The 23,250-nt window shown below is 34.6% G+C and overlaps 1 protein-coding gene across 5 annotated transcripts in view; it reads right to left on the bottom strand.

Annotated features, from left to right (window-relative positions):
• The window catches only part of HMGCLL1 (3-hydroxymethyl-3-methylglutaryl-CoA lyase like 1), a 193,148-nt gene that overhangs the window by 90,200 nt on the left and 79,698 nt on the right, over positions 1–23,250 (bottom strand). For all 5 annotated transcript variants that reach the window (XM_053904794.1, XM_019457457.2, XM_019457459.2 and 2 more), the window contains 2 exons: positions 12,827–12,890; positions 11,072–11,260 (listed from right to left, as the gene is read on the bottom strand). In XM_053904794.1, the coding sequence (XP_053760769.1) occupies positions 11,072–11,260; positions 12,827–12,890 (253 nt within the window). The remainder of the gene's footprint in view (positions 1–11,071; positions 11,261–12,826; positions 12,891–23,250) is intronic.

The raw sequence follows: 23,250 nt of genomic DNA, 5'->3' as shown, positions 1-23,250 counted from the left end.
ACCTAAAACACTATCTTGAACAGTTATGTGCATTCCGTGTTCAGTGCAGCATTATTTACAATAGCCAAGATGTGGAAATAATGTAAATGTTCAATGACAGATAAATGGAAAAAGAAGTTGTGGCATACATACACGTCATAGAATAATATTCAGCCATAAAACATGAGGAAATCCTGACAACCCTGCCAACATAGATGGATCTTGAGAGCACTATGCTAAGAGAAATAAGTCAGACAGAGAAAGACAAAATGCTGTATGATCTCACATATATGTGGACTCTAAAAACAAAACACCCCACGAAACTAAGAAAAAACAAGATTCTAATTTTGGTTACCAGAGGCCAGTGTAGAGGGAAGGGGAATGGATGCCTAGTGGTCAAAAGATACCAACTTCCAGCTGTAAGATAAACACCAGGGAATGTAATTTACAACATGTTATATACAATATACCACTTCTGTATGATACATGGAAAATAATATAGTAATAAATCATAAAATTTAGAGTAAATCTCATAACAATGGAAATTTTTGTTTTCCTTTTTAGCTTGTTCTTATTATATCTGTATGAGATAGTTGTTAACTAAGCCTGTCATAGTAATAATTTCATAATAAATTTAAGTATAATCATTATGCTACATATCTGAAGCTTTGCAGTAATGTATGTAAATTATATCTCAACAAAATCATAAAAAGATAATCATAGAATATCTTTACTAAACTTAAGAAGTCTTTAGTAGAAATGTGTACCCATAACCTGATTCTTAATTATTGTAATTTATACAGATTTTTAAAAAATTAGGTCTGTAGAACTTAAATTTGTAACCTAGGTAAAAATAACATTACCTAAGCAATCTGACATGATTTCAGTATTTTGAGAGATGAAAACATTGAGTAAGTTGATGGTATTTTATACTACTTCCTATTATCTATCATACCTAATAGATTGTCACATACAAGGTAGATAAGTTTTTGGCTAAATGAGCATTTTAAAATTAATTATAAAATAATTCTAAATGGTCACAGTGGTACCCATAATTTCCATTTTATATTCTGCTCTACATTAAAGAAATTGATAAATAATGGGGGAAAAAAAAAACCTTTTATCTTCTTGTTTGGGATTCCATGTTTGACATGCACTTTATTAAGTTTCTCTTCCTACCCTGACTATTCTTGAATCTAACCTTTACAGAGAATACCATAAACAAGTTTGGTATTCTAAAGTGAGTTGTTTTATAAAAATGAGACAATGTGATCTAACAACTATATTAGGAACATATATTACTCCCATTATGTTCAAACCCAGAACTAGAAATCTCTGTAACATATGAGACAGTTGATTGAACAACAAAGTGGAAGGATTCTTGACTTTGGCTATTGGTGTTATCAGTGGTTCCAATTTTCTCTGTGTGTGTGTGTGTGTATGCTTGTGTGTGTACTTGGTTTTGGTTTTGGTTTTAGTGCTGGGCATATAACCATCAACTGATTACATTCCAGTAGGCCAAAAACCAGTCAAGCGAATAATACTTCATGTTAATACCAAACTAATCAATTTCAAACCAATATTTCTAAAGGAAAACAAGTATTCACATTACATTCAGTGGCAAGAATATATATGTATATAAAGTTTCCTTGTAAACATGAACTTCCATAAGACAACAAAAATTGAGAAAAAAAAACTTGGAAGAAATTAGAAAATGAAAATCTGAATGTGTTTTTATACAAACAGGGCAAAACAGCAAGATTTCCAAATTAAAACCATATGTGTTGAGAGAGAAGTGATGAGTACTTGGTTGAAAACAAGATATTGAAACAAAATTAAAACAATAAGATGAGACATTTACAGAATGAATAAGAGAGGTGCTTGAAAAGGTAGTGAGTTTTGAAATTTCCATCTGTTATGCCAAGAAAAGAATATCATATCATATCCTGGCCCAAACAGCCACCATAATAATATAAAAGCCAAAGTTAAGTACTAAAGAGAACAAAGACTAGACCAGGAAGAAGATAATTTTATGAACAGATGATGTTATTTTTTTCCCTGAAGGTGATAACAGCAACAAGGATTCATTTTAAACTAAAAATGGTTATTTTTTAAAAGCCGCTAAAATTTACCAGGGTGAGTCTGTCCTCCTGATTCAAAACTTGATTATGTGCAAAGAAAATGAAATCACAGCTACGGCCCAGGATTTCTGTCTTACTCGGTGCACTCAGATGCGAAGACAAAGAGACTTCCGTTAATCTCACTTTTGGAATAATATGATCATGCTAATAAAGTCAAAATATCCAAGAAGAGCAAACAAGATATTTTGATTAACTATATCTGCTACGAATTGATGAAAATTTTGTGAATGAGATACCTTCATAAAGAGAAACCCTCATAAAGAGATAGCTTCCAGGGTGACAGCTTTTTTTTTTTTTTATGTATCAAGAATTGGGAATCTGGAAAAATAGGAGTCTTTCTCAATATCATATTTTATCGTTATGGGAAAAATGTGTGTCTCAGCATCATGTTGTTTTAAAGTCTTAAGTGAAAACAAGGAGTACCCACTGGGAGAACTCTAGGTAATTTTAAGAAAATGAAACAAACAGCACAACATTCAGGCTCATGGGCCGTGAAAAGACATCAAGCAGATCCACTCTCCACTTTCTACTCCAAGGTGCATGGTGTTTGAGTCTACCTTTCTGTTTACACCCGCTCTCCACCAGGGCTGCACCTCCAACCTACTCAGCCTCTGGGGCCCGAGAAAGATTGTCTAACTGACTAATAGGTATTAGGGATTTTCCTGGATCATCAAAGTTGTGACTTGTGGGAATGGAGCTCTCAAGGATAAATGTGGTTCCCCACGAATACCCCTTTATCCCAGAGAGTCAATCAACTGTAAATTAAATGTTCTGATATAGTTGGGGAAACGTTGATTTTTTTTTTTTTTTTGGCAAAGCTAAACCATAATTAGAAACAAAATATTCTGATGAATTCAGTGTTCTTTTTACTGTCTCACAGAACGTTTCTAAGTAAAAAAAAAAAAAAAAAAAAAAGGCACTGATAACCAATTTAATCAGCATGGACGCGTTGCTGTAGAAGAGGCAGACTGTTTTTGGACATATTTTCCTTCTTGGTAAGCTTCAAGCTTATGATCTAAGCATAATCCATTGCATAAAGATTGAATACTTGCATTTTTAGCATATTACAGAATTTCATGTGTTATTTTTATGTATTAATTGAATGCCAGTTTAAAATGCCATCTAACTCCAGAAATATATAAAAATTATATTATCTCTGAAAATAAAAACTGATCACCTATTGCTAAAACAACAAAGTTTATATTAATAAAAAAAAATGGTGGGGGGCGCCTGGGTGGCTCAGTCGGTTAAGCGTCCGACTTAGGCTCAGGTCATGATATCACGGTCCATGAGTTCGAGCTCAGAGCCTGGAGCCTGCTTCAGATTCTGTGCCTCCCTCTCTCTCTGGAACTCCCCGTTCATGCTCTGTCTCTGTCTCAAAAATAAATGAACATTAAAAAAAAAATTTTTTTAAAGATGTTGATGGTAAACAAAAGCAAGCTACATTTTTTTCAAATATTTAATCATTTTCATCACTGATAAAAGCAATCCAACCAGCTGAAAAAATATAGGAAGCTACTTTGTTCATCTTTTGCACACTGACTTTTATGGCCCAGGAGCCCTTCTTCCACACGTTGGAAATGTGGACATTAAACTTTTGCTGGAATTCTTGTCCTCTTTTATTTATGTATTTTTTGATAATTTATTTATTATCTCACCTTCCAATAAGAATATTTTCCAGCAGAATACTGTGATGGAACAAGTTTATTGTGTAGAAAAAAAGATTATCATAAAAAAATTTGAAAATACGAATTTAAGCTAAGACAATTTTCTTTATAGCAGTACTGTTCAGAGACTTTAACAACTAAATCTAACATGTACAAGAGTGTCTGCTAAAATGAGTATCTATTAAAAATTAATACTTATTTTTTTTAATTTTCTTTTTACGTTTATTTATTTTTGAGACAGAGAGAGACAGAGAATGAATGGGGGAGGGTCAGAGAGAGAGGGAGACACAGAATCTGAAACAGGATCCAGGCTCTGAGCTGTCAGCACAGAGCCCGACGCAGGGCTCGAACTCACGGACTGCGAGATCATGACCTGAGCTGAAGTCGGTCGCCCAACCAACTGAGCCACCCAGGCGCCCCTAATGATACTTTTTTTTTTTTTTAACACCTCTGTAAGAGCATCAAATTTTCACTTTTTAAAATTTTCTTTCTAGCTCATTCTATTTAGTTCTTTATTTTTTTTTTAATTTTGTAAATGTTTTTGTTTGTTTGTTTGTTTTTTGAGACACAGGGTAAGTTGGGGAGGGGCAGAGAGAGAGGGAGACACAGAATCCGAAGCAGACTTCAGGCACTGAGCCTTCAGCACAGAGCCCAATGGGGGCTCAAACCCACGAACCTTGAGATCATGACCTGAGCCAAAGTCAGACATTTCACCGATTGAGCTACCCAGGTGCCCCTAGTTAGATCTTTATAGATGTTAAAAAATGAGTAACATGTATTTACATGTATTTGTAATGCAACTCTGTTTCCTGGCTCACAAATAAACTGAGTAAGAAGTTATTTTTACTGTTACTAGTTTTAATTGCAATGACTATAATAACTATTAAATGCAGTGTTACCAAGGCAATTGTTCTAGAAACTCTACATTGCATATCAAGTATGCCTAATTTCAGGAGGCAGACATCATTGTATGCATTGTATAGATACAGAACTGACAACAGAGAGACTCCTCTGGCTAGTGATTAGAATTTTCAGAAATTCTCCCTGAGAACGTCCAATACAAATTGCATAAAGAAATATTTGCTGTTTGGTAGCATTGAAATATGGTTTAGCAAAAGTTAATATAAAAATGCTTTGATATAAACATTAGGAAAACAATTTGGTTTTTCTAAAAGAGAATAATAAACATATGGAAAACATTATGAAGAAAGGCACATTAACTAAAAGTCTATTAAGTTTAAGGAAAAGAGACACAAAGTATTTCTTTAGGAGAAAGCTAAATATTGCCTATTCTGTTTTGTCTCCATGCTACCAATTAACATGTACTGTTATTTGTGGTACTGGATCTCATTTGTTTTATTGTGTTTGTATCCAGTTATGAGGACAAATCATTTGAATGAAAAAAAATAGGCTCTCCAATTGTCTGATATTAAGTAGATTAAATAATTTGTTCATTGGCATTTTACTTGGGTACTTGGGAACATGAGAAAGGTGAAACTAAATTTTTTTTATAGAAAAAATTAAGACAAGTATATTGGTCCATGTACATTTCTTCCATTACTAAAATGTTGCATGTTTTCTCACCTCATTTTCTTGCTCTTTCAATTTTGAGTGGTTATAAATATGCCACACTTAAAGCTATAGTCTCAGAATTATTTCTCTATGTTAAATATCTGATAATTACGAGTTCTTGACTTGCATACAATTATGTACACTTGAATAAGTCATATGTTCAAGTAATAAAAGCACACAATAAAACCTGGGAACCCAAGAAAGATCTTTCTACTACATGATTAGTATGTGCTTTCCAGACTGAGGGGGGATGTTCCATTTATAACTCATTTGTTTCCTACAATTGTGGCCAAGTTTCCACTTATTATATGTCTCCTTGCCTTAATATTAACTTCCAGTTTAGAACACTGTAAACTGTTTCTCAAGCCCCAAATTAAAGCAAATGATATCCACTCCACATCCACCACCAATTTTACTAGAAGCCACTTCAAAGATTCCATTTTTAAAAATGAAGTAGGGCCACTGCTTCCCGAAGCCAAGGTTAGTCCTGTTAATAATGAAGTGGAACTTTCTCTGATTTCCTGTCTATTTAAACACGGGCAGTTTTTTTTCCAAGACATTTTTTCTCCTCCACTAAAGGTAAAAGTGGTCATTTTGTTGTGGCTACTGCTATTGGGGAGGGGATGTGAGATGAGAAAAGGAAAACATCCCTGGAGAACTCAGCCTTACTCAGTGTTGCTGGAGACCAGTATATGTGTGTTTGCAAGGACAGTCCAGAACCACATTCAGGTCGATTTATGAGCATAAAAGTTCCAAAACATTTAAACATTGTCTCAGCTACACTCAGTTTCAAAGAGAGCAATAGTGTAGATTGTCAGGGACATCAAACTGGATAAAAGTGGATGGCAAAAAAGACAAAACTTTACAACTTCAAATGTTAGATTCCCCAGCAGGTTTCTGCTTTTTGGCCATGTACTCACTTGTTCATTTCAACTAGCCTCTCCAGTTTTACATCATGTTGTTTCCTAGACAAGCCACTGTTACCCTCTTCTCTACCAATTTACACGGTGACAACAACTTATGCTCTGGGGCAATGGAAGACCAGGCTGGAAATACACTATTGCTTTCCCAGGGCCCTGCCTCCATTCTACCCTCCTACCTCCCATACTTACCTGGTGCTTATGCACATAGTACAAGAATAGAACACATAGTTATAAAAAGTGGTAGATACATTCCCTACCAAGTGCCACAGGGGCTGCTGAAGACAACATCCACCACCTTTGCCCTTTTCCTCCCCTGACACACACAACACAACACAACACAACACACACACACACCAAAAATAGTTCAGCTTAAGTTGAAGACGTGTTCTTTCAGAAAAAAATTTAAATCATTCCTGGCACCTCAAGGTGCCACTAACCCACAACCAGTTAAAAACAATTTATCGGCCTGGGTCTTTCACTGCACAGGTGATGTGAATTTGAACCCTAAGTCCACACAGGGATTGGCAAAAAGTTATGACGTATAAAGATGGACTTAGTATTTCTCCTGTATACGTAGCCAAAGCCATGAGAATGAATACCCTTGCCTTTTTCTCTCGTGAGGAGGAATTTTTGCTGGTTCACCTTTTGAGAGCATGGCATTTGGGAGGGGTCTCAATCTTATACACATTCTCATTCATGTTACCATCTTGCTTGGGACCAGGGTTATTTCCCAACCCTTTGTATGGCTGTTTCAGGATGGGAAAATGCCCCAAGATTTCAGTCCTCACCTCTTTGCAAGGAGATGCTCTTCAATTAATTCAGCCTATGTCATAAAGCTTAGCTTCTCTTATAAATTATTTGTCTTCTCTCAGTTCCTAGGACAAAATCTTCCCCTCTCCCAAGGCCTTTTGCCTAAGTGGTGTTTCATCTGCTTGAACTATTCTTTTCACACACTGGCATGTGCACATGCATGCACACACAGATACTTACACCCCTTATAGGGGTTAGTTCTCATGTTTTATATCTGATTTTAAACATTACTTTCTCAAATAGGCCTTGTTAACCATTAAAATCACATTAGGGTATCAGCAATATTTTGCATTTGGGCATTTTCAAGAGGTAGTTTCCAGAAGAAGTTTGGATTCTCAGATTTTGCACCATACTCCTAAATCCCAAAGAACTAAATTATCATTCATTATATAGTAACTGTGCTACACAAATAAACCACCACCCAAAGTGTCACCATGCTTAGAAGATATACCCATATAGTGGGATGAGAAAAGGAAGGGGAAGGGAAGGAGAGAAGTGAGGGGAAAGAGGGGGAGAGGGAGAGAGAAAGGGAATATCCACACAGAGAAGTCAGAGAGGGGTGGGGGAGGCAGATGTCTTCAGGAGCTGGCTGGTCAGGAACACTTAATAAGTTACAGTTGTAGCTGAACACAGAATCCTGAAGTGATCCCTACTTGTCTATTGTTTTAGAAGCTAGAATACCTAGGAAGGGAAAATTGTAAAAATTCCCACACCCAAAAGTCCATGGGATATCATTTTCTGTTGTAATTCAATACAGTGTTCCTTGCCTGCTTCCAGAGGATAAACATGGATTTGTGCACATATGCTACAAAGTCAAAATAAGCCCTTTGTCGGGCTTGATCTTAACATAGTTTTTTAACTTCTGCCAAACAACTGTATACTTTAGGACTATGACATACAGTTTTACAATACGGATTTTCAGCCACACTAGAAAGTTTTGATACAGTCTTGTTTTGTCAAAATCATGGGTTCTATAAACATCACACAAACCTATTTTTAACTAAGGTTAACAAGCTACCACTAATTATAAGATATATCCATAAACACTATTTATATGTAGTGTTTTAAATAAATGCATTAAAAATAACTAAGTTATTAGAATTTAGTAAGTAATTTTTCATCACCCAGCTTTCCAAATATCTTCATTTTGACGACCTAAAATAATGTACTTGATAAAAAAAAGCCAAGAGTCTCTGAAGAGGATGCCTGCAACATCACAAAAACTTGTTAAACAAAATATAGGTACAAAAATCAGATAAAGGCACTATTAGAAAAGAAAATTACAGGCCAATGTCTCTGATGAACATAGACACAAAAATCCTCAACATTATCAAACCAAATAAATAATACATTAAGGATCATTCGCCATAATCAATTATTACAGGGATGCAAGGATGGTTCCATATCCACCAATCAACATACATGATATACCACTTAATACCATGAAGAACAAAAATCTTATGATCATATCAACAAATGTAGATAAAGCTTTTGACAAAATTCAACGGCACTTAATAATAACTCTCAAAAAAGTGAGTTTAAAGGGAATATTCCTATACATATTAAAGGCCACATACGAAAAACCCACAGCTAACATCATACTCTATGGTGAAAAGAAGAAAGCTTCTCCACCAACATCAGGAACGAGACAAGTATATCCAATGTCGCCAGTTTTATCCAGCATAGTACTACAAATCTCAGCTTTAGCAATCAGACAAAAAAAATTATTATGGAGGAAGTAAAACTGTCACTCTTTGCAAATGACATGATCTATATAGAAGTCCCTGAAGTCCACACCAAAAGCACTGTTAGAACTACAAAATGAATTAAGTAATGTTGCAGGATAGAACATTACTAAAGAGAAATCTGTTGCATTTATATACAGTAATAACAAAGTGGAAGAAAGAAAAACTAAGAAAACAATTCTATTTACAATTGCATCAATAATAAAATACCTAACAATAAATTTAACCAATCAGGTGAAAGACCTGACATTTGAAATCTGTAAGTAATTAATGAAAGAAACTGAAAATGACAGAAAGAAATGGAAAGCTCTATCATGCTTATTGATTGAAAGAATATCATTAAAATGTCCATACAACCCCATAGTAATCTAAAGATTCAATCCAATCCTTATCAAAATACCAACGGCATTTTTCACATAACTAGAACAATAATCCTAATATTTGTAGGGAGCAAAAAACACCCTGAATAGCCAAAGCAATCTTGACAAGGAAGAACAAAACCAGAGGTCTCACAATTCCAGATTTCAAAATATACTGCAAAGCTAAAGTAATTAAAAGAGAAAAAAAAAAGACACATAGATCAAGAGAACAGGATACAGAGCCCAGAAATAAACCCATAGTTTTATGGTTAATTCATCTGTGACAAAGGACTTTGGAAAATACAAAAGAAGTGAAGAATATACATTAGTCAGTTTAATAATGATGTTGGGAAAAATGGACATCTACATGCAGAAGAATGAAACTGGATCACTCTGTTATGCTATACACAAAAAGAAACTCAAAATAGATTCAAAAACATAAATATGAGACCTGAAACCATGAAACTCTTAAAACAAAACATAGGCAGTAATCTCTTAGACACTGGCCTCAGAAACATTTTTCTATACATGTCTCCTCAGGCACAGGGAACAAAAACAAAATTAAAGTATTGGAACTATTCCAACATGAAAGGCTTTTGCACAGTGAAGAAAATCATCAACAAAACAAAAAGGCAGCCTACTAAGTGGGAGAAGACATTTGCAAATGATGTATCTGATAAGGGGATAATATCCAAAATATAGTAAGAATTCATACAATTTAACACCAAAAAAATCCAATAAAAATAGGAAGAGGACCTGAATATTTTTTAAAGAAGACTCCAGATGGCCAACAGACACATTAAAAGATCCTCAATATGACTAATCATCAGGGAAACGCAAATCAAAGCCATAATGAGATATTGGCTCACACCTGTCAGAATAGCTGGTCTCAGACAAGAAATAAGTGCTGGTGAGGATGTGGAGAAAAAGTAGCCCTCATGCACTGCCGGCAGAAATTCAAACTGGTGCAGCCACTGTGCGCAATGGTACAGAATTTCCTCAAAGAATTAAATATACAAAGACCATACAACCCATATTTCAACTTTTGGGCATTTACCTGAAGACAACAAAAACACTAATTCAAAAAGATTTATGTGTCTATCCATTCTGTGGCAGCATTATTTACAACAACCAAGATAGTGAAGCAATCAATGTGTCCATCAATAGATGAAAGGATGAAGAAGATGTGGTACATACACAATGCAGTATTACTCAGCCCTAAGAAAGAATGAAACCTTGCCATTTGCAACAACATGGATGGACCTAAAGGGTATTCCACTAAGTGAAATAAGTCAGAGAGGAAAAAATAAATACTACATGATTTCTCTCATATGTGGCATCTAAAAACCAAAACAAGCAAAGAAAAAAGCAGAAATAGACTCATAAATACAGAGAACAAACTCTGGATTGTCAGAAGGGAGTAGGGTATGGAGAATGAGTGAAATAGATGAAGGGTATTAAGAGGTACAAACTTCCAGTTATAAAATAAAGTCATAAGCATGAAATGCTCATGGAATATAGTCAATATTGTAGTAAGTTTGTATGGTGCAGAGGGTGACTACACTGACTGTGGCGATCGTGCATATAATTACTGAATTACTATGTTGCACCTAAAACTAATATTGAACTACCCTTTAGTAAAAAAAAAAAAAAAGAGAAATTTTATCAAATAAAATTAACAGGAAAAGGAGACATCATTGCCCTAAAAATAAATGCGCAATTTGCAGATGTTTCCTGAGTACTTGTCATGGGGTGGGTAGTTTAAATATTATATTCGTAGCAATTTATAAATATTACCTCACTAAACCCTTTAACATGTTTATATTATCATTAAGGATACCCATTTTACACTTACACACAAAGAACGCAAAATACCTGAAGGGCCGTAAGGATATTTGCTAAGGCTTGTCCATACGTGTCATGGCAGTGAACAGCAAGTGCACTGGGTGGGACTTCTTTCATGACACTCTCCAACATTCTTTTCATGCTTCCTGGAGTTCCCACTCCAATAGTGTCTCCTAGAGAGATCTCATAACAGCCCATGCCATACAATCTTTTAGATACCTGTTGGGAAAGGTGAGAAGCTAGTAAAAAAAAAAAAATAATAATAATAATGGAAATGAACAAATTCAAACCCTGTTACTCCTTAGCAGACATCATCTACAAGTAAAAGTCATACCTGAGATCAGTTATGTATTCATGGGAAACACATATTTTAATTTTCTGGTCCTTTTCCTTGGTTATTAAATCCCAACTATTATATAAAAGTTTTAAAGACATTACTATAATTATCTTTTTCTAATATTCAAGTTGGCCTTAGAACCATAACTGTCCATCTCCTGTTCAGTTATGCAATTATAAGCTACAATTTCAATTATGGGAGGCTTACTTTCTCAGCCCTTTAAACAAACAGAAGCATTACAAATTTACTTTGGAAGTAGTATTTCTCAAGGCATGAGATTTGAGGTCACGAGATATCAAAAATACTTTCAGCTTTGTCACTAAGTAGTTGTGTGATTGGTAGAGTCACTTAGTATTTCTAACTTAATACTTCTGGTTCATGAATGGTTGCCAAGTAACCTGCAAATTCCCTTTATGTTGGATAACTAAGGTTAAGTCTAGATGACTCACTTAAGGTTGCTGGTCATGCATTCTTAATGCTTCCAATCTGCCTGTTACGCAGTTCTCTTCAGCAACTCCTCAGACATCCTCAGACATGGAGAGCCTGAGGGTATGTGTGGTCCATCCATAGACCTCATCCAGGAGGCAAAAGGCAGCAAAGCAAGGGGCTTGGTGGACAGGTAGATTTGGAGCCTAGTTTTTGTGGAGCCTGAAGTTCTATCGTTTTGGAAGTGTTTTTTAAGAAAATAATATGTAATTGTGAATGCAAATTTATAAGGAGTTTTAGAAGGGTACCATATAGGTGAAGGACTAAAATATTTAAGCTTCTTTATTTTACAGTATATCTGCCTCTGTGTGCAAAGGTCTTCCTTAAATAGACTGGGATAGCACGCATTTGAAAAATCTGCAGCAAATTTCAAAAGTTCAAATGAAGGCACAAAAGAGGAATGGCTTTAGCCACATCAAAGGTTTATCCTAAGTTCTGAATTTCTAACAATGTCATCTTTAAGGACTATTATCTATTCCTGCAAAACTGCTCTCTAATGAAAGGAACTGGAGTCTCAGGATGAAGTAGAGGATCTCAAAGGAATGAACAGTGTACAGAAAAAGTAGTGTATACACTCTGATACAAGTGCCCAAGTATGCAGGACAAGAACACAGGGATGATACCTGAACAATCAAAGCAAAGTTTAAGTGTGCATGTACAAACTTCTGACATTCTGATGGAATGTGGAAAGGTCACCCACTAAGTTCCACCCATGTAAAAATGTTTCATCTATGAACCCCAACATGAGCAGACTCAAATGTTATTTAACTTTGAATAGTTGTAGCCAATATATACATCTTCAGTGTCAAAATGAAACTACTGGTTAAGTGATCGATCTTGTCTTCCATGGTTCTCCTGAAACTTGGTTGTGCAGATGCAATCAACAGTAAGGAGAACAGCCTGCTTTTAAAAATATTATACATCATTTTACCAAGAACCAGAAAACCACAGGTATATCTTACTTCTGTCACTTTTTGTGGTGTGATGTTTCCTTCATACGGACAGCCCAGGGTGCAAGACACATACCTAAATTTAAAATATAGAGCCATATAAATATATAGATGATTTAAGTCATTTCCTAATTTCCATTTTATAAAAATGAATAGCTAAAAAGTCACCAAAAATATTTTTTACCCTAGTCCATTATTATTCTTAGAACAAAGAAAAACAATTTTGGAACATTTTTAACTTAACTCATTTTTTTTCTAAGAATGACAATTTGATAAATGTTATTTGATGGCAGATGGAGTAACAGGTGTTTATCTTGTGGAATTATTTATACTATAGCAGCATATGAACATTCAAAGCAGAAAATACCAGTGAACTACATAGTTTTATTTAAGTAAGTACACACATCCAACTGTTAAATATCTAGTTCTTTGGAATCATAGAGAAATAGCGAGTAGATGACTAACTGAATTTCTCTTCACTCCCATCTGGATCTTTTGGCCTCATTTAGATAGAGTCATTAATCACCCCAAAACTCCTAGAGTTGGCCACAACCTCAAAGTTCATCTTGTTTATCTCTCGTGGGTATACCTAAATCATCCTATACAGAAGAGCGTCTAGTCTACGTTTTAAAGGCTCCATATAAAGATATTCTGTAAGCTTCTTCAACAATTTACTCTAATAGAAAAAGTCAAGCCTTTCCTGAAATGATAATGATACTTTTCCATCTTAAAGTATTAAGCTTTAGAAAAAGCCTGTTTTAGCTATTTTCAGCTCAACACCAATCCCATTTTATTAAACTTTCCTCAGAGATTTTTACAACACTTGTATTAAAATAATGCATCATGTGTCTGATTGTCAGGGATGAAGCAATTCACATGAGTGAGAGAGGGGTGGTAGGAAATGAGGCTGGAGATCCAATTCTGTGAGCCAGAATATAACAGGCTTTAGATAATAAGGCCCTTGGAATGCCATGCCAAGGAGTCTGAACTTTGAGATCACTCAAAATTATTAGGTAACGTAGTGACAAGATCAGAGTAGTTTTCCAGAAATGTTAATTCTCCGGGAACTCTGGAAGTGGTTGCCAACAGAAAGGTGGAAGCAAAAACAAGACAAAAGATAATACCATATTTCCTTGATTCTAAGATGTTGTCCATTATAAGATACACTATAAATTTTATAACAGGTTTTGGAGTAAAAAAAATATACATATTAAATATATACATATATATTCAATGATTCAATACATACTCATTGATTCTAAAACCATAATCTAATTTCAAAAGTATTAAAATGTGAATAAAAGTTGTGTTTTGGAATTAAATAAACAATTCAGTAAGTCAAGTAAGCAGTAAAGAAGACAGAGGGATAAATAGGATAATTCAAGTACAACTTGAAAGTTATGCAGGAAATCATTTCTCTGCTCTTGCAATTACTATAATTATCTTATTTGAATAACCTGTATAAATTTAAACAAGATATGTAGAAAGAAAATGTTCTATAAACCTAACACTTGGAAAAGGTGGCTAAAGATGGAAAAGAACATTTTCGATTCAGATATAATGATTACAGATAAATAAATGAATAATTACTTCATTCTGAACCCAAAATATCTAGATGTGGTTCAATACAAAATCCAAGCCATCCATTTACATGCCATCCCTCTAAATATGAAAAACAATGTAAGAAAAAAAACAACAAATTCAAAACGATATAAAGCAAACCAACCTTTCTTGCATTCTTTACTATCTGGCCGTAACTACCCTTTGGTAACATCACCTGCATTTTCATTCACTCAAGTTTTCCCTCAGACTCCTTCCCAGGCCTAAGGTTTGCCTGGTCTCCATTCTTCACTGCATTTCATCTTCCTATTTTCTATTCCATCCTTGTGAGCCACTTCTCTCACCTATTTACACATGAGGCTACTTTCCCCCCCAAAACAAATGTGATGGTTCTCTACTACGTTCATTAGCTTACTTTAACATCCTATAAGCACAGGTTGGCAAACGAAGACCCATAGGCCAAATCCTGCTCATTAGTCTTTTGCAAGTCAAATTTTATTGGAACAATGCCATGCCTATCTGTTTACCTATTAACCATGGCTATTTCTGCACCATAAGAGTTGAATAGGAGCACAGAGATTATCTGACCCACGAAACCTAAAATATTATTATCCAGTCTTTTACAGAAAAAGCTTGCTGCTGGTAAAAAGTGAAACATTTTCATGAGTATGAAATGGCCTCCCCCATGATAAAAATAGTCTATATTGTCCGCTTTGAATAGTAGCTAAAGTCAATTTCTATAGCAATCTATTAGAGTGGTTCTCAAACTTGCCTGCACAGAATCACCTGGGGAGTTTAAAAGCCAAAACTCTAATGGTTGACACACTCCAGGCCAATTAAATCACAAACCTGAGGAACTAAATTCAATCACCAATAACTCAAAATAATTTCTAAAGTTCCATTTAGAAACTTGCCAAAAATTGAAAACCACTGAAACATCAGCAATACTACCTCCCCTTGAATGCCTGATTTATTCCCTTGTAAAAAGTGTTAATACACCGATTTTAGTCTCAAGAATCTCACTACTATGCCCCAGCACTTTTTATCTATTTTCAATTGGCTGGTAGTTCAACTTCTCACAGATCTATCTTGAATCATTTCTATTCTGCTGAAGCCCCAAACTGCAACCTCTCCATTTCTTATTTTATCCCATTTCTTACTTCTGGCTTAATGTCCTTTTTACTGAACTACACCGTTTAGTTCTTTCAGTAATGGTAAAGTTTTGCAGACTATTTTGTCACCAAATAATTTTACTTCACCTTCATTAATGTTTAATAGTTTGGTTAGGTATAAAATTCTAGGTGAACAGTCATTCTGCTATTTTGAGCATATTTCACTAGCTCTGGTCTCAGTTTTGCTGACGAGAATTTTGCTATTTAATGGTAATTCTGTTATAGCAATTTTAAAGTAATTTGTTCTCTACTTTTTGGATTCTCTGTTTATATCTAATATTCTGCATTTTACTATGAGAATGTCAGGACTTATACTCCTTTAATATTAACACTGATGTTTTTCCTCAAATCTAGAAAATCCTCAAGGTACTAGTTCATCAAATCTATCTAACATTTACTTTCCCTGCTTTCTCCTTCTGAAAATTCTGTGAGGCACTCTCTCTTAACCTCACTTTGAAAAGTTCTATTACGTTTTTCTGTGTTTTATTTTTGCAGTTTCCTTGAATACTACTTCTAGTCACCAATACCCCTTTCAACTGTATGTAATCTGCAGCTGAATGCAATCATTTCCTTTATAAATGTATTTGTCATTTCAGGAATTGTTCCTTTTTGTAAAATCTTCATCATTTTCATAAAGATCTATTATGTTCTTCCTTTGCCTCTGTATTTTAAGGGGTTAATTTAAATTCTTCAGATTGTTCTATTTCCTTCTTTTCTGTTAAAGTTTTCCTGCTTTTTCTTTTTGCTTCTTTCTCTCCTAGGGTAGTTTGTATCGTCATGTGGTTTGTAATTTTTACTGTATCTTTTCATGGTGATTTTAGTTTCTATGGGAGTTTCATGAGACTCTTGAGTTATTCAAGTGTCTCTATAAACAATATATGACTGCCTTTTGTCCTTGCCCAGTGGACTTTACCAATTCTTGGACAAATTTCTACCTTAATTTCTTATTTGGGGTTTCCATAATATTCCACAAATTCCATTGACTTTGCATTGGCAAAGAGGAGATTCCAGGCTCCAAGAATCATCACTTTAAAATGCATGTTTTAGTAGAACATCTATCTTAAATCATGTCGACATTAAAATCCCATTTTCGAGCCACTAGGAATTTTATCTGAAATAGATACCTCCAGGTGCTAGTGGCATCGACCTGCAACCTCACCACACTTTCTTTGATGAATCCTGAGGACTTTCTTTTCTGAGTTTAGCTATATGTTTCAAAAATGGTTATTTTCATATGTTTGTAATGGGAACAGAAAAGGGAGTCTTTGCATCAGTTCAGTCCCCCATAGTCTCTGTCTTTCATCATTATGCAGATAGATAACTCAAGGAACAACTCCAAGTCTCAGGAACATTACAAATTGGTTTCCTGACACATTGACATGACATGTTAAGCTCAGCATGTCAAAAATGATGCTCATTCTTGCTTCCCCTGCATTTGCCATTAAAAAAAATGCAGTCATTTTCAGAGTCTGTCCTGCCAAATCACTTAAAGGTCACCTTTGAGAACATATTCAATAACCCAGATACCCTGGTTCTTCCCTTCCAGCCTCTGTTGCATGTGATGTCTGCTAGTGCCAGTCCAAACATACAGAACAGTCCCTGAGTATTTTCTTCAGGACAGCTGCATACATCTGCCAAGCGCTCTCCTTGCCTCTGGTCTCACACCACTCACTTGTACACTAATACCTATTGACAAAATACGAGGACTACAGCATAGATCTGATTAGTTTTACACTTCGAAAATCTATAGTGACTTGCCATCGTCTACCAAGTAAACTTGGTATTCAAGTTCAGCAGTTTGTGAAACCTCTTTCTACCCCTCTCCCACTATACACCCTGAAAAACTCCCCTTCCAGTGGAAGTAAGCTCTTTCCTGTTACCTAAATGCTTTTTGAGATTTCTCTTCACTATGCCTTTGCTCTTTGTACATTTCTTACCCTGCCTGAAAAGACCATTATTTCTGATTATGTTTCCCTATATTTACCTATCTTTAATGACTTCATTTTATTGACACCTTCTGCATTAAGTTTCTCCACATAACCCCTGAGAAATTTAATATAGTATTACTTTAAACTTGAATAGGATCTGTCTGTATGTCTCTTAATGTATTTGCCTTTTTTGACAGTTAAATAACAATTTCTATATATACTATTTTCTCAGTCTGCTAGAAACTCTTTGAAGTTTGGCTACTTTTTCATTTTCATATTCCATACATTATCACTAGACAGTACATTATATAAAACATTCAGCATTTCTTAAATGAATTCATGCACAAATTTGTTATTTAAGGTGCCATTTTCATTATTTAATTAGTTTTCTATGAAATTCCTGATCTTTACTCTAAATATGTAGCTACATCCAGGCTATTAATGCACTTACTTCTAAATCCTGTAGCTAATGATAGTATATGAGTTCAGACTTAGAACAAAACCTTAAACACTATATAGGATGACAGAATAAAAGAATGGCCAATCATATTGAAGCTAATTGTGCTAACATTAAAGGCATGGTGTTACAAGAAATTCTGTGGATGGAAGGGTGAGTTATTTTTATTTGTGCTTGTGAAGGCCATTTATCAATATTGTGCAAAATCATGATAAAAGAGAAACTGAGGCAATCAAGTCTTAACAACTTTATCTGGTGAAACTGAGTCATGAAAAAGCACCTACATTGAGGCCTTACCCAAGGCCTTCCCACTATTATCCTCTGTCCTTTAAAATCATTCTGGCAAAAAGAAACAAAAACGATGAGCCTGGAATAAACGTCACAAATACTTGCAATGGAAACAATCAATGACTTCTATCCTCAGAAGAGAAAAACAATGCCAAGATTGAAGAGGTGACATGTAATGTCAATTAAACATAATTAAGACGTTTAAATGTAGGAGCTGTTTTGATGCAGTCATGCACAGTATGTCTGCCTATAAACAATACAAAATAGCATTCCATTACTAATAAGCCAACCAAAAACAGATTGTGAGAGCCTGCTAAGCACTTAACACTACAGATAATGTAAGAAATAAATACTGTCCCTGGGTCTCAAGGAGCAATTCTGCTAATTCTCTTTTTGCCCTGAAATGCTAATTTCATGAGAAATGACAAAACATGCTCTTCAAAGGCTCTATATGAAGGCTGTTTAGTGATGACTACACAACACAGCTTACACATATTAACTATTGCTGGGTAGGTGTTATTCTGATACACAGCAGTGCCAGATTAATATGTAAGGCTAAAAAAAAGTATACCTTCAAACAAACCATATGTATGACAGAAAATAGCTTTAACAGATGTCTCATTTTTAGAGTTTTATGTACCATGTTTTGGTAAATGAGGTTTTGAATTGCTCTTCAAATTTTTTCTTCCAGGCCAATAGAAAGGCCTCAGTCTAAGATATTGGAAAGGAACTTGGCCAATCAACTGTACACTTGAAAGATGGTGCCATATATGCAAGTGAATTCCCCTGGGGTAGACTGTCCAATGGAAGGTATTTGCTACATTAGTCATGAGAAACATGGTGTATTTAAAACACTGAGACTTAAATAAGGAAACTCACTATCACACTCACCAATATTACTACTACCTTCAAGATCAGCATCAGAATCCATAATAGCATGTTGTATTATGCAGAGGAAAAATAAGAAATACATGTGCAACATAACGTAAATAGTTTGGCTAAGAAACAGGTTGCAAGTTCTTAAATAAGTTTGTGTTCAAAATTATCTCTTAACGGGAAAACCAATGAAAACTGGCCACTTTGAGGGAGAGGAATCTGCACTTACTTCATGACCATTTTATAGGTTAGAAATTATACAGAGCTAAGCAACTCATCAAAAAATAATTAAGCACAAGAATTTCCTAATATTAACATTAATTTCATCGAAGAAATTGGCCACTAATATACATAATACAATTTTATCCAGAAGCTGTTAAACCAGACTGGATTATTATTTCTATGGGATAAGCAGAAAGCAGGTGGTGACGGTCATAGATCAAGAGATGCATAAAATATGCACTTTAGAAAAACAAAAGTGAAAATGACCATTGAGACTATCCCAACATAAAAAGCTTTTTTCATTGTATAGTAAATCATCAACAAAACAAAAAGGCAAACTACCAAATGAGAGAAGGTATATGCAAATGATATAACTGATAAGGAGTTAATTATCCAAAATATATAAAGGACTTATACACCTCAACATCAAAAAAAAATCCAATTAAAAATGGGCAAAACACCTGAATACCTTTATCCAAAGAAGACATACAGATGGCCAAGAGACTCATGAAAAGATGTTCAACATCACTCATTACCATCAGGGAAATGCAAATCAAACCACAAGGAGGTATCACCTCACACCTTTCAGAAGAGCTAGTATGAAAAAGATTTAAAAAATAGAAACTGTAGATGCTGAAGTGGAAAAAAAAAGACCCCTTGTGCACTGTTGGGGGGGAATGTAAATTGAGGGTCACTGGAAAAACAATATGGAGGTTCCTCAATAAATAGAAATTCCATACCATCCAGTCATTCCACTACTGGGTATTTACCCAGAGAAAACAAAAACACTAATATGCAATGTAAACCATTACCACATCCTAAAATGATCTTTGGTTTTTCTGTATCTAAAAGTTATATATGATTGTCTATATTAACTACTAATTTGTCTTTTATTCCTTGTTCTCATTATTTTGCACATTTTTTTCTGGGAATTTGAGGAATCCAGCAGTTACGGTTCATAGTTAAATATTTTTGCATTTTGTAATTTTTTAAAACAAAGTATGGTAATTTTGTTTGGCTTCCAGGAAAAATGGTACAAAACTACCTTCTTTCAACTTTTAGTAGGCTCAACCTTTCAGAGTAATCATGGTTCAGATCATTTGAAGTCATTTTACAGAAGAGACCTAAGATATAATTATGTAAAAAGTTTTGCTTTGATATGCACAACTGCTGACCTTTTGAATTTGTAATGTAGATTTCTAAGCCTTTTAGTAGTGAAGTTAATAATGGCTCCTTAGTGATAGTTTCCTTTTTAAAAATAATATTCTCACAAAGAGAGTATGTGATTCTTGTGACCTCATTTAAGGTAGGTCAATACTCAGACAAAAAGGAATAAAACTAAATGTCTCATATATTAGTGCACTACTTCATATCTTGAAGACGTTTCAATTTTGGAAGGATCTTGACAAACCAAGAGATAATAATTTCAGGAAATGCATTGATAAAAATAGAGAAAATCATTACATGTATCACAGACTTTTATTTTTCTTTGCCTTTTTAACTTTTTAAAAATTTTGATATTAGAAAAATAACCTAGATATTTTAAACATGTCATATGAATTACACATTAAAAATGAAGTCCAAAATGTAGACATTTCATTGCTCATTCATATATAATGTATATTCAGTGGTAGTTAGCTGACTTTGCATTTTATGTCAATGATCTGGCATGGTATGTTTTTGCAATCTGTCCCAGATGTTATGTAAAGTTCTGAGCACATATAAAAAATGTGTACACATGCATGTGTATATGTGTGTTACAGGATGGGGGGGAATCAAACCACAGCCTTAATAACTTTAATAAAAGCTGCTATTTAGGCCATATGAAGGTTTACTATTTTTATTAAAATTTAAATGGTTTTAGTGAGCATTTATAAAATGTGTACTGCCTTATGGCCTTTAAATCTGACAGCTGATGACATAAATTTTCTGGACGGTGATCAAGTACATGTTGACGCAGCTGTTGCCATGTTGCCATAGTAAGATGCTGAGGTGTCTGCTTCAGTTTCAACTAGTTGAACATGATTCTTTTTCTTAACTGAGTACCAATGACCTATGACTTCTAATATTGCGTATCTAAATTCTAGATTGCCAGCAAAAATAAAATCTAATTTAAACTCTATTAACATTTGGGGGAGTAGGAAGATAATTCTCATCTGCACAAAGAGGGAACTCACATACTAAAAGGCCTATTTCTAAAAATGAATACTGTTTCAGAAGATCTAGGAGTTGTGCTCAAAGGAACAAAATCTGCATTGGAAAACACACATTTATTTATTGTATACTTCTGCAGTAAGTCTCTAAGGTACTCTGCTGATGGCATTGGACTGTGAGTCAGTTTTTGTCCATCTTGCACTTTGTACCCTTCTTATTAAGGCCTGGCAAACTTTTTAAGTTATAGCATGGTTAGAAGTTTCTTTATTGGGGTGCCTGGGTGGCTCAGTAGGTTTAGCATCCAACTCCTCATTTCAGATCAGGTCATGATCCCAGGGTGGTGAGATCGAGCCCTATGTCAGGCTCCATGTTGAGTGTGGAGCCTGCTTGAGATTCTCTCTCTCTCACCCCCTAACCCCCTCCCCAACTCACACACACTTTATTAAAAAAAAAAGTTTCTTTACTGATGGGACAATATTAGTTGCTCAAAACTCAGTATTCAAGAGGATTTAAGATTTCTATTAAATATATTACCTATTCTACTTTATAAGAGAAAAACAGATAATAAAGTATGATATTAAACAATTTATGTTTACATCCATCTTCTAACATTAAAAAAACTTCCTATTTGAAGTGCAAGCTGCACATGCACTTTACTTTGCACAGTTATGTGTTTTCAAATTTCCAATGAGTGACTTTACTGTAAAATCTATACTCCATATTTAAAGATGCATTAAAATACAGTAGCTTCTTCATTTTTCCCATTCTTTAAAAAGAAAGAGACAAAACAGCTTATATATGTTTGAATTTAGAAACTTGTAATACATGGTTTTGTGGTTATTCACCTTTTTTTTGCCTTAAGAATACACATCCTTTATTTTCTGTCTATGGATACACATTTTTGGTTTATAAATTTTTCTTGCATGTGCTTTCCATGATGTGTATATTTTAATTACAAAAACAATTTTGTATCTTTAAAAACTCATGCTGAAAACTATTGCTATGGAGAGAGGAAAAATAAGCTAACAAAAGTAAGCAAACCAATAAGACAGTTCCCCATGGTGTGGTCTAATTCTATTTGCTCTCCAAAGGACCTTGGTTGAATTCTAACCCTTTTCTAATGTTGTCACTCAAAATTGGATCCACTTGTCTTTCTCATTAACCACTAAACCTCTCCCTGCCACTACGGATTTTTCTCTCCTCAACTGAAGGAAGTAAACCTGTATCCAAATCTAATTATAGCTATCAGACTTGTCTTATGAATGCTATACGTCTTAATTGATTTCCATGAGAAGACTATCATACCACTATAATTATAAAAAGCAATAGAAAATTAGCTAATGTCTTAGAAACAAATTCCTTCTTAAGTGATCATTTATTATACATTTCATAGAACATGGGTCTGGGAGTAGAGCCTGTTTGCAGTACATGCTCCAACTGCTGGTTCTGGAAGCAGGTAAGAATCAAAGCAGACCTTCTCTCTCTTCCTCTTCCCCATTTACCTTTGCTTTTGGGTCACACAGAGAAAACAGGGAAATCGACTGTTGAAAGGGATGTTGAATGAGGGGAAAGATGGGCCGAATTTCCTGGTGCAGCTTGAAGGTTCAATTTTATGTTTTAAATACTCAATTGAAGGTCTACATAAAATAATTTTGGAACAAAAAGTCATAGGTCTTAAAAATTTTTTAAAGATGTGGAAACCACATTAGAGGGTTCCTTTGCAAATGGTACTACGAGTATACACAAATTGATCAACCCAACAGTAGGCTGAGATGAAAA

Source organism: Panthera pardus, unplaced genomic scaffold, assembly GCF_024362965.1.
Source record: "Panthera pardus isolate Hobbes unplaced genomic scaffold, ASM2436296v1 HiC_scaffold_17, whole genome shotgun sequence".
Lineage (NCBI taxonomy): Eukaryota > Metazoa > Chordata > Mammalia > Carnivora > Felidae > Panthera > Panthera pardus.
The sequence above is the reverse complement of the archived record's forward strand: the minus strand, read 5'-3'. Positions and strand labels throughout refer to the sequence as shown.